The sequence below is a fragment of the Falco punctatus genome (genome assembly GCF_963210335.1).
Source record: "Falco punctatus genome assembly, chromosome: 9".
In the NCBI taxonomy this organism is placed as follows: domain Eukaryota; kingdom Metazoa; phylum Chordata; class Aves; order Falconiformes; family Falconidae; genus Falco; species Falco punctatus.
This window is the reverse complement of record NC_137589.1, coordinates 28,750,674-28,765,910: the sequence shown is the minus strand read 5'-3', so window position 1 is coordinate 28,765,910 and position 15,237 is coordinate 28,750,674. Positions and strand designations below refer to the sequence as shown.

General features: G+C 60.8%; 2 protein-coding genes across 2 annotated transcripts; one reads left to right on the top strand and one right to left on the bottom strand.

The window, feature by feature from the left end:
- Positions 1-68: 68 nt before the first annotated feature.
- On the bottom strand, positions 69-12,631 carry RRP12 (ribosomal RNA processing 12 homolog). The gene is made up of 34 exons (XM_080401829.1): positions 11,983-12,631; positions 10,806-11,041; positions 10,621-10,704; positions 10,320-10,396; positions 10,056-10,161; positions 9,761-9,877; positions 9,509-9,647; positions 9,066-9,193; positions 8,733-8,831; positions 8,565-8,656; positions 8,376-8,487; positions 8,115-8,212; positions 7,842-7,956; positions 7,424-7,566; positions 7,108-7,229; positions 6,889-6,953; positions 6,616-6,778; positions 6,362-6,516; positions 5,911-5,978; positions 5,628-5,721; positions 5,260-5,418; positions 5,054-5,134; positions 4,860-4,965; positions 4,607-4,714; positions 4,328-4,485; positions 3,893-3,984; positions 3,644-3,802; positions 3,288-3,460; positions 3,036-3,149; positions 2,653-2,702; positions 2,289-2,367; positions 1,978-2,045; positions 1,495-1,577; positions 69-1,310 (listed from the first exon to the last, which is right to left on the bottom strand). The coding sequence occupies exons 1-34, from the start codon at positions 12,188-12,190 to the stop codon at positions 1,208-1,210; spliced, it is 3,954 nt and encodes a 1,317-aa protein (XP_080257955.1). The 5' UTR covers positions 12,191-12,631; the 3' UTR covers positions 69-1,207.
- On the top strand, positions 12,615-15,229 carry PGAM1 (phosphoglycerate mutase 1). Its single transcript, XM_080401869.1, has 4 exons — positions 12,615-12,832; positions 13,180-13,454; positions 13,954-14,134; positions 14,226-15,229. The coding sequence occupies exons 1-4, from the start codon at positions 12,694-12,696 to the stop codon at positions 14,393-14,395; spliced, it is 765 nt and encodes a 254-aa protein (XP_080257995.1). The 5' UTR covers positions 12,615-12,693; the 3' UTR covers positions 14,396-15,229.
- Positions 15,230-15,237: the final 8 nt, after the last annotated feature.

Sequence of the window (15,237 nt, the reverse complement as noted above, 5' to 3'; positions counted from 1 at the left end):
ATCCCTTTAGCTTATTAGGAGACTGAGAACTGTTACAATTCCAGTGTGTAATCTACCATAGAAGGAAATGACAAAGGACTAAAGGCTTTTTAATATAGAAGATGAAGGGAAAGCCAGCTACATTCACAAATACATGTTCTTTGCAGCATAAACAATGGCACCTGTATCTACTACCCTCAGCTTCATTCTCTTCAACATGCTTTGGCCAAACACGGTCTTTTGGGCTCAGTGCAGAAGTAACTGGGCAAAACCAGATGCTCAGGCTAACTCGAGATGTCTGGGAAGCTAAAAAGGATTATTTGCACTGCTCAGGTCTGCTGGCAGCAGGTGGTCAGAGCAGAGGAAAAGGCTTCTCCCAACTCTCAAGGATAAAGGAAAGGGCAAGGCACAGAGGTTTGCAGTAGCAGTTTTCCAGTCAGTTTGAAGAAATATACAGTGAACAGTTCATGCCCCACAAGCAGGCATGGTTGATACAGGAAAAGGAAAAGCTGAGGCAGGACAAACCAGTGGCTGCCAAACGGCAGGCACTCCCCCTGTGGCACAGATTCCCTGGCCCACAGTTTAGGGCAGAAGACGCTGCCAAGAGGGAGCTTGTATAAGAAAGCTGGTTGTAAGCAAAGGACTTCACCATCTCTGGCTTCTTTCTTTGGCCAGTTCGACAACTCACCCCTACTGCACATGTGCCGGAAGGGCACAGGACATGGGCACTGCCTCACTGCTCTGTGCTGCAGTGCTGCTCCTGACAGCCCCTAGGCAAGCGCCACGCTGGGGAGAGGGCTCCAGCCGCAGGTCCCATGCTGATGTAGGGGTGAGCCCCGTGGGGCACAGTGCTGCAGCGGCAGCAGGACTTGCTGCACAGGGCAGCAGGCAGAGCACAGGTCTGCACAGCTCTTAAGAGAGGAGGAATCTGGGCTGGGTAGGAACAGTGGGTATTTATCAACACAGGGAATTAATTACACATTACTCACTCTCACACATACCCCTGCACCATGCAACCCAGCACCTTCCTCCAGGTACAGGAGGGCAGGGCTTGGGCCATGAGTTTGTAATACAACAGAGTGGTTTCCCAGGGAATCTCAAACAGACACGGGCCACTTTCTGCAGGAGTCCCCACTGCTCTACTCACAAAGCCCTCAACCCCCGGTGCCCAGAGGCCACAGGGTGTTGTCTGTCCTTGGGCAGGTGCAGGCCAAGCACCTGATGCTCCTCAGGGGCGTTGGGCCTTCACACGGTTCCTGCGGCCAGCCTTGGCCCCACGCTGGGCTCCCTTCATCAGGCCCTTGAACTGGCCCTGCATTTTTGCCCGCTTCCTAGAAGAAGGAAGAAACGGGAGACTGGGTTAGTGCAGGCACTGGGCACACCTAATGCACAGGGATGCTCCAAGCTACACAAGGAGCAGTGCAGAGGCTGGCAGGGAGCTCTCAGATCCACAAAACCCTGCAGGATCAAACCTGGGGTTTAGCCCTGCTCCCAACCCTTCCCAGCTAGCCTCACCTTCTGTTGAGTTTAGCTCTGTTCAGGGGGATGTAGGCGTAGGGGTCGAGCTGGCCTTTCTTCTTCACGTCGCCTTTACCTTTCTGTGGGAGATAGTGACATGGGAGAAGATGCAGCACCAGGGGAGATGCATGTGTCCCGTTCTGGTGCAACCCTGCCACCCAGCTATCCCGAAGACTACGTAGCAGTGGGGCGCCAGCTGAGCACATGGCCCTGGGAGCTGATTTCCTACTCGGATGATGCTACAGACACCTGCTTTCATCAGCAAGCAGGAACTGGCCACAGCAAGGGCAGGACAGGGACTCCAAGATGGGTTAGAAATGTTCACAGGTACCAAGGATTTGGCAGCTCCTCTTGGTGCAGAGATTCCCTCCAGCCTTTATGCTACTGCGCCAGACCTCCAAAAAACAGACGGTGCTTCCTGCCCCAGCAAAGCCCCAGGCATCCCCCCACTGAAACCTTTTGACCCCCTGGGTCCTTCACCTTGGATCTGTACTCTGCACCGAAGACTGGCTCCTTGTTCAGCTGCCGGTGGATCCCAGAGCCTCCAGCTGGAAAACAGAGAATGTGTGTTGGAAGGGGGGCCCATGGCTCCCCCTTCCCAGTTCCAGGCTGGGGGAGCTGTTCCTGGTTTTGCCTCCAGCTCTTAGGTGTGAGAGCAGCAGAGAACAGTGACCACTTCCCATGAGCAAAGATCTCTGCTTCAGCTGTCCTGGAGCAGTCCAGCGAGACAGGTGGGTACGTGGTTCTGGCCCCCTGGGGAACCCCAGACCGGGCACAGGTGGAAGACTTACCTCTGTACTGAGGGTAGGTCTCAGCTTCGAGTTCCTCATCATCTGGTTCCTCTCTGAACCGACGCTTCTGGCTCTTCTTCTGCAGAAGGAGGAGCAGGGACCCTGCAGCTGGCTTGTACTTACAGTTCTGCCCTCCCATGGACCCCTGGCCTGCTTCTTTCCCATGGGGGCCCCAGAGACCTTTCAGACTGCCTGTGCATGTCCCTGTCCCCAGCCAGCCTCCTGCACCCCTCCAAGCAGCTGGCGCTTGCCTGGTGTCCCTACTGGCCTCTTGGGCACAGCTGCAGCTGCCATGGCACAGGCAGGGGTTTGGCACAGCTGCGTTCCCTCAGCGTCTCCTCAGGACCATAAGCCCCATACTCACACTGCGGAGACCCACATCTTGCAGCACATCTGCCATCTCCTCATCTGCTCCTATGGTACAGGACAAAAGTGTCAGTGGAGAATGCAGGCACAGGAGACCCCCAGTACTATGCCAGCCCCTGGAGTGGGCTTTAGGAGCAGGGTGCCCCTGTCGAACCAGCACTTGTGACCTTGTCCCCTCCAACACCCTTCTGGTGATGGAGGGAGCTGCCTCCCCTGGGTGGCAATGGCCCAGAAGAGAGTCACTAGGTGTGACACAAGGCCATACCAACTCCTGCCGCTTCCACCCACATCCCCCCAAGCTCCCACATACGGGTGGCAGGAAGAAAACCATTTGGAGTACTAGAGCAAGTCTAGTGTGGCCCCTGTCAGCCCAGGCAGTACCTTTGGCTTCATCATCGTCCACCTCCTCTTCTTCATGGATGATCAGACGCCCGTCCTTGGACACCTGGAAGTCGTGGCTCACTCCCGTGGACCGCCTGGGGCCTGGCTTGGTGGCTGCTCACAGAGAGATGGGTCAGGGTCTGAGCAAGGACCCACTCCTGTGGGCAGTTGTAGTCCCAGGGTCCCTGCACATCACAGCAGCCCCCAACACATCCATCCCACCCCAGCCACATCCAAAGCTCCACTCCTCACCCAGGACCCGCTGGGACACATTGGGGTCCAGGAAGTTGAGGGGCTCATCCTCTTCCCCTTCCTTCAGCCAGGCTTGGCCCTTCTGCCGTGCTTGCTTCCTCCACTCCTTGCTCCTCTGCCGTTCCTCCTCTTCCTCCTCCTCATCCTCTGAGTCAGCCAGGATCTCCTCCATGCTAGTCAAAAGGCAGACAGAATGATGGAAACAGAACAAGCCCAGGGGTGCAGACCCCAGCCAGCCTCACAGCGCACAGCAGCCCTGGAGATGTCTCCAGCATCTCTAGAGGCACCAGCTGAGCAGATCCAGCAGCAAGCCCTCTGTGGGGGCTGCTCCTTCTTCACCCCTGGCCCATCTTCACCTGTCTCCTCTGGGATGTGCCGGTGGTGCCTCCTCTTCGTTGGTATCCGCGGCCGCCTGCCTCAGGGCACGCTGCTTGCGGCTCCGGGCTTCTGCCTTGCGGATGTTCACCAGCACCTTATGGTACTCGGCTGGCAGCAGCCCCTTCACCAGATCAAATCTGAGGAGTGCAGAGAGCAGTCAGGGCCCACCTCCTCCTGCCCCGCTTCCCAGAGCTCCCTCGCTGCAGCCCCGGGAGCCCCCAGCTCACCCAAACTTGCGGATGAACTTGATGAAAAGGTTTCGCAGCTTCATACGGAAGTGCCGTCTCATGTCGTCTGAAAGGTTTCCCACAGCCTCCAGCTGCCAGGACAGAGACCCTTGAGATCAAAGCACCCCTGCCCTGGGCACCCAGCCTCCCACCCTTCCTCTGCATAGCCACCATGCTCACCCTGCTGCCATCTCCCCATGCCCACCCCAGGCAGGGCCATGGGGATGTCTCCCTGCTTGGCAGGGCTGGGTCACGGGGGTTCTCTGGCAGATCCGTGCCAGCATTCAGGCGAGGGACCTCCTACCTGCTGTCTCAGTCACCGAGACCAAGGTTGGGTCCCTGACCCCCGTGCAGAAGCAGGGTGCAGCTGGAGATGCTCCCAGACACCCAAGGCAGCCCCACCACCTCCCTGGGGCACCCCACACAGGATCTCACCATCGTCTGGACATGCTTGGCCAGCAGCTTGGTGTCTACCAGCAGCAGTGTGACCTTGAGGAAACCCAGGGCCGACTTCACCACATCCCGCGTGCGGGAGGCCAGCAGCAGGCAGATGTTCTGCAGGAGCTGCTCCACCACACTCAGCTCTAGGTGATCTGCAACCACGATGGGGCTCAGCCACAGCCAGCCTCCTCCTGGCACCTGCCTTCACCGGAGGGGGTCCGCCCTGTCCCCTTGTGCTGCCCTCATGCCCCCAGCCCTCCTGCTCCCACTCACCTTTGAACTCAAAGAACAGGCGAGTCAGTGCCAGCACCGTGCAGCTGATCATGGTGACTGAGCCTGTGAGCCCCACGTAGATCAGGAGCATGAATCGCTGCATGGCCTCTGCAAGAGGGGATGACTCAGTGCCCCGCTCACCCTGCGCCCAGCAGCATCCCTGCCCCATTTCAGCAGGGTGCCAGGCAGGCATGGTTCTGGTCCCTTGGGGCTGGGACGCCCATGGGGCTGAGCAAGTGGAGCAGGAGCTCACCTTGGGGGGTGGGCCCAAAGCGGATGAAGGCATGCCCCATCTCCACAAGCAGCGCAAAGGCATTCTTGCGGGCCCCCACCGATACCTCCTTGGTGCACAGGACGACCTGGAGGCACATGGGCATGTCAGTCACATCACTGCTGCCACCTCTGTGGCCAGAACCAGATGGGTCCCCCCCCAGGGGCCATGCTCACCTCTGGGACCAGGGCAGTGACAAAGGGCTCATGCTCAGCAGAGAGCTGCTTCACAATGTGGAACAGGCACTTCAGCCTAGGCTGGGGAAAGAAACAGTCCAGCACTGGTACACCCAGGAACACACACCCAGCTGCCCCCTCCACCCACCCCACCCCGCCCCCTCCCAACAGCAGCTAAGATCCACCACTGCAGCCCTTGCTCTCACCCTCTTGGCCGGGGATGCCGCGCTCTTGAGCGAGTCCAGCAGCGCTGCCTGCAGATCCTGCAGGTGGGAGCGGACGAAGGCCTGGCAGGGGGCATGGGGAGCGGCACACACCTCCTCCAGCACACGGTACGCCTTCTTCTGCATGCTACGCTCCTTGCTCTGCAGGGACAGCCAACATGGCCCTGCTGTCAAGACAGCCTCAACAGTCACAGCGTCTGAAGGGACTCCCGCAGCACCTCATGCCACTCACCAGAGACCTGTCCCCTATAGCAGCTGCTCATCTCCCCATAGCCCAGGTCCAAGCTGGCAGCAAGCAGAAGGTGCCCCACTGCACCCCCTGCCCCTGTCAGGGCTGGGAGCAGACTCACCTGGAGGGAAGGCTGGATGGTGCGGTACAGGGAATCTAAGGACTGCTCATCAGCATAGGGTGCCATTGCTACCACCAGGTCCAGAATGGAGAGTCTGCAGCAGAGGACACACGAGTGAGCACCTTATCACCAACACTACCCAGCCAAGCTGGGACTCTGGCCGAGAGCCTCACTGGATGCACAGGAGTGGCACATCCCACGTGGGACAGCACGAGTGTCTTAGCGCTGCTCACCAGAAGGAAGCCAGCAGCTCTACCCATTAGCACCAGTCCCCAGGTGTTACCTGGTAAATTCAGAGCTCTCAGGACTGGTCAGCTTCACGCTGGCTTTCTGCAGGAACCCACACACCATCTGCAGGGCAAGGACACAGAGCAGGATCAGAACTGACCGAAGGAAGCACCTTTAAAAGAGTTGCAATCTACCTGGCAAACACCTTGCCGCAGCACTTTGTGGAGACCAGAAGCACTAGTGGGTCCAAAAAGAGCTAGACAAGCTCACAAAGGACTTGTGCATGATGTGCCAGATGCTGCTGCAAGATTGGGAAATCCCAGACCACCGGCTGGGAAAGGCTCCCTCCCCATAAGGGCGGGAAGGGCTGCTCTTTGCTCAGCTTCTTTCCTCCTGCCCTCTCCAGTCAAGCACCCACCACAGCCCTATCAGACTGGATCCGGCTGGGAGATGCTGGCCTGAGCCAGCACAGCCTGCCCCACTGCCCCAGGGCCCTCTCCTCTCACCTGCGGGTCGGTGATGGTCAGGTAAGCACGGACAGTGTCCAGCACAGAGCGCCGCTGAGCACTGCTGGCCCCATCCTCCTCAGGCTGGCTGTACACGTTGAACAGGATGGGCAGGAAATTTTTGGCAAAGCGACCCACTTCTGCCCGCTCCGCATCTAGGGGGAGGATGACAGGGGGTTACAGATCAACACCTCCCCTTTCCAGGTCACTGCAGGGGACAGGGACCCACCACAAGGGTCTGTCTCCCCCCCAACCTGTCTCGCAGCCTTTGTGGATGAGGGTGCGCAAGGCCTGGCACACGGTGGGGCGGAGGTCTGGACGCTCACTGATGGCCATGCCCAGCGTGCGGGCCAGCCCCTTGAAGGCCCCCAGCACATCCGTGGGGTGGGTGCAGAAGCCAGGCAGCAGGGTCCAGACCTAGAAGGCAAACAAAAAAATGGGAGGCCAGCACTCTTCGCCCACGTCACTGCTCCCCAGCCTGGCACCACCGGTACACCACGGCAGGGCTCCCGGGCACTCCTTGTTACCTGCCACTGCAGCGTGTCATAGATCTTGGCCTCCACACTCTTCCCAGCCTGGGTAAACTCCACAGCTGCAGAAAAGAAGGGGTAGATGAGCAGAGCAGTGGGGGTGGCAAAACCCCACTCCACCCCAGGGAAGAGAAGGGAGGTCCCATGGAGCACCCTGGGGCTCCCAGCAGCACGGGACCGCACCCACTCAGACCCCCACCATGCCACCCTCCTCACCTCTGCTTTTTAGGGCAGCTGCCAAGGGCAAGAAGTAGCTGGTGAAGAAGCCAAGCCGCGCACCCTGCACATAGTCCCGCAGCACCGGCAGGAGCCAGCTGCGGGGGAAATCCAGGGTCTCCCTGGGGAGGGAAGCCATGGGTCAGGGGAGCACAGGGCACTACCGGCATTAGCCCCTGGGCACAGGGCACCTCCACGCAGCCACAGAGCTGGGCACAGGTGGGCTCAGTAGAGCCAAACACCTTCAGCACCACATGGGGACTGAACAGGAACATAATGAATGGCTCCAAAATTGCTACCCCGTGACCGTACTCACTCCTTGCCATCGATTTCCAGGGGCACAGCTTCTAGGAGCACCTCAGGACCCATGGTGCTCACAGCAGCCCCCACTGCCTGGTCCACTTCAGCAGTGTGGGGGAAGTGTGGGGAGAGACGCAGGTCACACAGGGACCGGAGACACTGCAAGGGCAGAGCAGGACAGTCACGGAGGAGCCACAGAGACAGTCCTGGCACATCACTCGCTATGCCTGCCCAGGAATGCCAGCTGTCCCACATGTCCCCATGCCCAGTCCCAGAGCTGCGCACTTCGTGCTTACGCACGGGCAGGACAACGGGCACCAGGAAGGCCCTGCTCCACAGCTGGAGAGGTCAACAGCAACACAGCCCAGGCAGCAGTGCAGCCACCCCACCTGCCTCCATGGATCTGCCGCCTGTGGCCCCCAAGCCTGGCTCACCTTCCTCATGATGGGGTGGCACTGCTTCCCACACGTCTCGAAGAAGACCTCCAGCACCCGCAGCACCTCATCCCATGCTGCATGGAAACGGTACGTCAGGCCCTCCTCCACTGATCTGGGAAGGAGAGAGGAGACGGTCATGCTGGCAAGGACTGATCCAGCAGTGATCAGGGCACCCAGCAGCCTGCCAGCCCCTGCTGGGGACTAGGCAGAAGCTACTCAAAGCTCAGCCAGGCCCACAGGGACAGCCTCTCCCACACCACCGCTCCTCACCTGAACATCTTGCACAGGTAGGCAGCAGGGGCTGGGGCGGATGCAGAGACTGTGCCCAGGTCCTCCATGTGCGGACCAACACACTCGCTGAGGAGGGTCTGCAAGGGCAAACAGGGAAAATGGGACAGCAGTGGACTACACATCTCCCAGCCTGGCACGCACAGAGGAACACACCACTCCCCGGAAAGCCCCAAACCCCTGGGCAGAGCTCCCCATGAGGCCCAGGGCAGCCCAGTGGGAAGAGGTGCCTGTGTGCAATACCTCCAGGGTCTGAGCTGCTGTCGCCACCACCTGGGAGTGCGGGGAGAGGAAGCAGTTCATAGCAGCAGAGAAGAGCCGGGGGAGGTGAGCCCAGCACAGGTCCTTCTGCAGCCTAGAGAAGAGAGATCAGGCAAGTGAGAGACCAAGTGGCCACCTCTCCCCATGCCCAGCAGCAGCCCCTGCCCATACCTGCCCAGGTTGATGTGTGCCCGCTCCATGGTGGACAGCCAGGTCAGCAGTGGCTGCAGGTCACTCACGCTGGGCACGTAGTCGTAGAGGGCCTGGGGAAGCAGAGAGTGGGTGAGTGCCGTGGCACTGTCAGCCCCATCCCTCCCCACATTGGCACCCCACACTCACGGTGATGATCTGGCCATTGAGCTCAGCTGGCAGGCAGGCCTCACTGGCCTGGGCACTGAAGAGGCTGTGGAAGGCTTGCATGGCGCACGCTGTCACCAGCTGTGAAGGACACAGTGTCAGGAGCAGGGGGCTCTGCTTTGCACCCACTGTCCTCCTACCCCAAAGCAGGCTCTGCCCTGGGAAGCCCAGCAAGCACCAGCTGCCCTGGGCTCCTCTGTGTTTGCACCCTGCATCTTCAGGCTTCCAGCCAGCAGCTGAGGGGTTTGAGCCCTTCCAAGTGCAGCTGAGGGGAAAAGGAGCTGCCCTTGCCAGCCCTGGCATGGGGACACTCACCATGTGGCTGAGAGTCATGACTCGGAGCAAGGTCTCACAGCAGGTCTTCACCACAGATGCAGGGAAGCAGGGCAGCAGGTCCCGCAGCAGGGCAAGGACATGCAGGGTGGTGGTTGCCTCCTTGGTGCCTGTAGGAGCAGAGCAACATCTGAGCTTGTGGCACCCCATGGCAGAGCCCTGCCCAAGACAAAGCCCCCGTGACAACACTACGGCTGACCCACAGAGCTGGAGTGAACACCCCCTGGCTCCTGGGATGAGTAGAGCAACAGACAGATGGCTGAGGACCCTCCAAAACACCTTAGGTGTCCCAGAGGCATCTTGTACCCTCCCCAGCAATCCAGGGTGCTGCCCCCTCCCCTCTTTCTTTCAAATCCTTATTACCCCACAGCTGCACGGGCCCTCCCCCAACTCTGCTGCAGGCCCCTTGCTCCAGCACTCCATACCTCCAGCTTTTTCTATCTCCTGCACGCAGAACTTGGCGGTGGAGGGTGCTGCAGGGTGATGCTCAGGTGCTGCATCTCCAAACACAAACTCGCTGCCCCTCAGGACAGAGCACACCCCATGCTGCGCCGCTTTCCGCACCTGGCAAAGGAGAGCCCAGGTGGGTAGAAGCCACAGGCTCCAGTTGCACAGCCAGCCCCAAAAGTGAACATCATAGGCAGTGTCATCTGTCACCAGTGCCACTGGGTGCTCACCTTAGGCTTGGTATGAACACAGAAGCTCAGCAAGCCGTGATAGACCTGGAGAGTGATGGGGTAGCTCCAGGCTGCCAAGTCCTGCTTCCGCAGCAGTGTGGCCAGGCAAGAGAGGACCTACAACAAGGGACCAGCAGGGGCCGTTGGCATCAACCCACAGAGAGACACCCTCCCCATTGCAATGGCATCAGGCTGACCACTCAGCACCACTCTGCAGCAGCAGCAGCCTCGACCCCAGCTCTCAGCAGACCCCAGGGGCAGAGCTGGCATGGCTGGCTGCCTCCTGGCCACTCACCCATCGCAGGGCAGAGGTGGAGCTGCTGCAGGCCTGTGAGGACACGATACCCATTAAGGCTTTTGAGGCATCTGAGAACTTTTTTATAAGCACAGGGCTTGGAACCCTGCCAGGAGAAGGAGACATGTCAGTGGTGTGGGGAGTTGGCAGTGGGTGTAGTCATGCAGGGAACCTGCATCCCCAGCCCAGGGAGGGGTTCCAGTACCAACCCCTCTTCCATGATGGGGCCAGGTAGCTCTCCTCACTCCTCTGCCAGCTACTCACCGCTTTAGGACAAGGTTAAGCAGGTAGGCAACAGCTGACAGTGACTCAGGAGACTCCACCACTTCCAGTGTGGTCATCTGGGAACAGAGAAGGGAAGAGTGAGCGCAAGTAATGGTTGACACCAGGCCAGCCCTTCCCCAACACCAGCCCTTGGAGAGCAGGGCAGAGAAACCAGAAGCAGCCCAACAGCAGCTGACCTCAGCTATGAGCACAGCACTTTCCTCCACCAGCCCTCCCAAGAGCCCACCCATGCTGCCAACAGCAGCTCCCCTCACGCCACCTCCCCACGACCATCACTCACCAGTGCAGCAAAGTACTCTGTCTCACTCTCCTTGCCCCCCCGTGAGCGGATCACCTCTGTCACGGCTGCCAGCACAGCGCAGATCTATGAACAGCAAGCAGAGCAGGTCAGTGCCCTCAGCCTCACATCTGTGGGGTCATCCACATGGGACCCCACCCCGTCCCCAGCCCTGCTCCTGTCCATACCTCTTTGTGAGCAGCAGAATTGGATTCCCAGAAGCGCTGCACCTTGCTGAAGGTGACATTGGTGCAGTCACTCAGCCCACTCAGGAAGGTGCCGGAGGACTTCTCTGTGGCAGCCTCCGCGGTATCATCCTCCTCCATGCGGAGCTGAGCGCTGTCAGTTGTCCGTTCCAAATGCGGGGACCCCGACTGCAGCTCATTGTGCAGCTTCACCGCATCCACCGTCAAGTTGCTTTTCTCTGTCGGGGTGAAGAGCTTTGCTCAGAACTGTGAAGCTGTGTTGCTCCACCATTCACCACAAACTCAGCCACACACCCCCCCTCAACCCCAGCCAGAGCGGGAGAAAGCACAGCGGTAATTGGTGAGAGCTCCTTGTTCTTGTGAAAACAAACCAGGGCACAGTCCAGCCAACTCATCTGATGGAGGAGAGCATCACAAACACGTGCTGGTTACCAAGGCTTTAACACTGAGGTGCTTCTGGTAGTCTGCCCCATTTATCTTTTTCCACCCAGAGCCCTAGCAACCAGACAGCCAAGGCACATGCCTCCCGTCCCTCTGAGCCCCAGACCCCAGCTTGCAACCAGCTGCAAGAAGACAATGCAGTCTTCAGCTGCAGGAGAAAGACCTCCCTGGCTAGAACCAGCCAGGGCTGCGAAACTCCGGTCCCTTACAGACTGATGCTTTGAGATTTCCTTCCCCATCAGGCGGCCTCCTGAACGGGAGCCTCCGCTGTGCTCCTCCCCACGCCGACACCGCGGCAGCACCTGCAGGTACGGCCGAGGGCTTCCGAGAGCCGAATCGCTCCGGCCACGAGCCTGCAGGGGCCACGCCACTGGGACAGCACCGTCCCGGCGGCTGCAGGCAGGGCCCGGCGCCGGGCCCGGCAGGGTGACAGTGCTGCTGCACGCCGCGCCCCGTTTCGCTCCACAGGCCCGGTGTCCCGGGGAGGTGAGGAGGAGGCACGCGCTAGGCCGCGGGCTTGGTTCTCCTCCCCGTTTTGCTGCCTCCGCCTCCCGGGGCTGTAGCTCGGGGGTGAGCGGCTCCCGGCCCTCCTGCTCCCAGCCTCAGAGGCCCGCGCCACAGCCCCCCGCGGCCCTGCAGCCCCCGTCGGGAAGGACCGGGCCCAGGCAGGGAGCTGCCCGCACCGCGGCCCTGCCCGCACCCGGGGCCTTGCCCTTACCGGCGGGCCGGCTAAAGAAGCGGCTGCGAGCGGCCAGGCGGTGCCGGCGGGTCTCGGGGTTACAGTCGCTGCTGTGGCCCTTCCGCCACCGCTTCAGCTTGGCGGCGGCGCCCGAACGGAGCCGCCCGCTCCGCGCCATGCTGGGCCCGGCTCCACGTGTGGCCGCGCCACACACCCCTCCCCTTCCGCTTCCGGCGCCCGCCGCCATCTTGATTGAGGGCACCGGTGCCCTCACCACCGGCCGCCTTCCGGCGGGGCGAGTGGGAGTGCTGTCGGGGAAGCTAAGCGGGGTCGCGCCCGGCTGGGGCTTCGATGGGAGACCTAGGGGCTCAGAGGCAGCCGACAGCTCCCCCTGCAGGGGGAGAAGGCACCGTCGGTGCCGCCCCCGCACGGCACCGATTCCGTAGCCAGGTCGGCGCCCGGTACAGCTGAGCAGTCGCGACACGTTAACGCATATGCGTTACGGCGTAGTGATGTCACGCCCTGAAGGTCGCGCCGCCCTTCGCGGCCGCGCCATGCGCTACGTGCGCCTCCGCCCGCCTGCGGCTCTGCGCATGCGCACCACCCCCCTCCCCCCTCCCCTCCCCTCCTCCCCAGCCGCGCGGGTAGGGGCGGGGCGGCGGCGCCAGCGTCAGTCGCGCGCGGCAGCGGCGTGAGGGGAAGGAGAGAGCGCGCGCGCCCCGGCCGCCCCGCAGCCCCCGCTCCGCCGCCATGGCCGCCTACCGCCTCGTGCTCGTGCGCCACGGCGAGAGCGCCTGGAACCTGGAGAACCGCTTCAGCGGCTGGTACGATGCCGATCTCAGCCCCGCCGGTCAGCAAGAAGCGCGTCGTGGCGGCGAGGCCCTCCGAGGTACCGGTGACCGGTAACGGGGCGGGTAGGTAGGCCGCGGGGGTATGTGCGGCCTAGTGCGGCCGCCTCGGCCTACTGACGGTGGCTTTGGGGCCCTCCGGTGTCGAGGGGGGTGGGCTCCGCTACTGAGGGGATACCCTCAGGTACTGGGGAGGGCGTTCTCCGGTACCGGTCGCGTCCCCGCCGCCGCCGGCCAGTCCCAAGGGACTGGCCGGCGGCTGCGGGGACGCGACCGGTACCGGCACGGTGAGGCCGTCGCCGCCCTTGGCCCCTCAATGGTTGCGTAAGTCCCAGCACTCACCTCCCCGGTGTCCCTCCGCTACCCACCTTTCCCCGGTCTTTCCCAGATGCCGGCTATGAGTTCGACATCTGCTTCACCTCGGTACAGAAACGGGCCATCCGTACCCTCTGGACCGTCCTGGATGCCATTGATCAGATGTGGTTACCCGTTATCCGAACGTGGCGCCTGAACGAGAGGCACTACGGGGCTCTCACTGGTTTGAACAAGGCTGAGACGGCAGCGAAGCATGGCGAGGCGCAGGTGAAGATCTGGAGGCGCTCCTATGACATCCCTCCACCTCCCATGCAGTCCGATCACCCCTTCTACAGCACCATCAGCAAGGTAAGACCCACTGCTCTTTTTCCACCTTGCTGGGAGGCTCCCAAAACCACCTTAGGTCCCTGCAGCGTAGTCTGGCATCCTCTATAAAGTCTCTCTCTCTGTTGCAGCAGCCAGGACTGTCATGCGTGATGCTGGTTGGCATTGGGCTGAGTGTGTCTCACTCCCTTCCTAGGGAGTTGAACCCTTGGGCATTGCACAGATAGATTCAAAGCAGAGGGAACGATTACCTGTTAATCATTAGTCCTGTGACATGTGCATAGATGTTTGCTCTGATCCCTTTGCCCAGAGCAAGCAACGTGTGGCTTTCCCCAGGAGGGGCTCACAACCCCAACTGTGGCTGATTGCAGCCCTAAAGGTGCCTTCCTTGCTTCCAAGCCCGACTTTGCCTACATGTAGTAGGTCCTCAGGGGGGATCTTGGGGAGGGATAAAGGCCTTGCCACCTCCTTCCCCCACTGTTGGGGCCACTGGGCTGCTGCCTACGTGTGGCTGTTCCCTCAGGACCGTCGCTACGCTGACCTGACAGAGGACCAGCTGCCGACATGTGAGAGCTTGAAGGACACCATTGCCCGGGCTCTGCCTTTCTGGAATGAGGAAATTGTCCCACAGATCAAAGAGGGCAAGCGAGTCCTTATTGCTGCCCATGGCAATAGCCTGCGTGGGATTGTCAAGCACCTGGAAGGTACGTCAGCCCTGCAGGGGTATCATACGGGCTGTGCCTGGCTGGCACTGTGCAGGTAGGGCCATGAGTGATGGCACCTCTCTGTTCACAGGCATGTCAGAAGAGGCCATCATGGAGCTGAACCTGCCCACTGGCATCCCTATCGTCTATGAGTTGGACAAGAACCTGAAACCCGTCAAGCCTATGCAGTTCCTGGGGGACGAGGAGACAGTGCGCAAGGCCATGGAAGCTGTCGCTGCTCAGGGCAAGGTTAAGAAGTGAGGGCGGGCAGCAGGCTAGCACGTAGTAGAGCCCCCTGCCATCCCCCACCCCTCTGTGCACACCCCCCACAGCCGTAGGAACTTGGAACTGCGGAGCTGGAGCAGCTCCCCAGGATTAGGCCCATTCCCTCGGTACCAGGCTCCCCTCTGCAGACAGCCTGGGGGCCCAGGGGCGAGGGGCTGTGCGTGCGGAGGTCTGGTGTGAAAGGCAGCCCTGGCTCTGCCAGACAGCGACTGCACACCTCTCCACACAGAGATCCCAGCCCTTGGGCCCTGTCTGCAGGCGTACATGCCGAGTGATCCCTCGCTGTGCCAGGCTCCTCCTCTGCTTTGCTTCCCCGGCAGCTCTCATCACCTGGTTACTGTAGTTCTGTTGCTTGATTTAGTCATCCCGGGAGCAGTGGGGCGAGTGCAGCACAGGCAGCGACCAAGATGGGTATCCCATTCCCTCGTGGGTGTGTGGCACAAGGCGGGTAGATTCTGAAAGAGTTGTATTTTGGTGCATGTGGTACAGCACCCAAGGGTGGTACTCGTGACTCTGGACCTAGCTCTGCTAGCCCCTGCTTTAACTTATTGCCTTTGGACAAGGGCAAGGGAGGGAGCCTGCCATCTAGAAGTTTGTGTCCACTGCATACTTCCCCCAGCTGAAGCCCATCCTAGTCCTGCTAATGAAGCAGGTACCATTGTGCCCCATCCCACCTGCGTGTACGTGGCCCTGTTGCTGTGGCCTCCTCCTCTGCTGACGCCGTGAGCCTGGGTTTGCACGGGGTCAGTGTCACTGTCCGACAATAGCAGCTGTCTTGTTCCACTTCAATAAAGGAGTAATGCGCAATAATGAGGTGT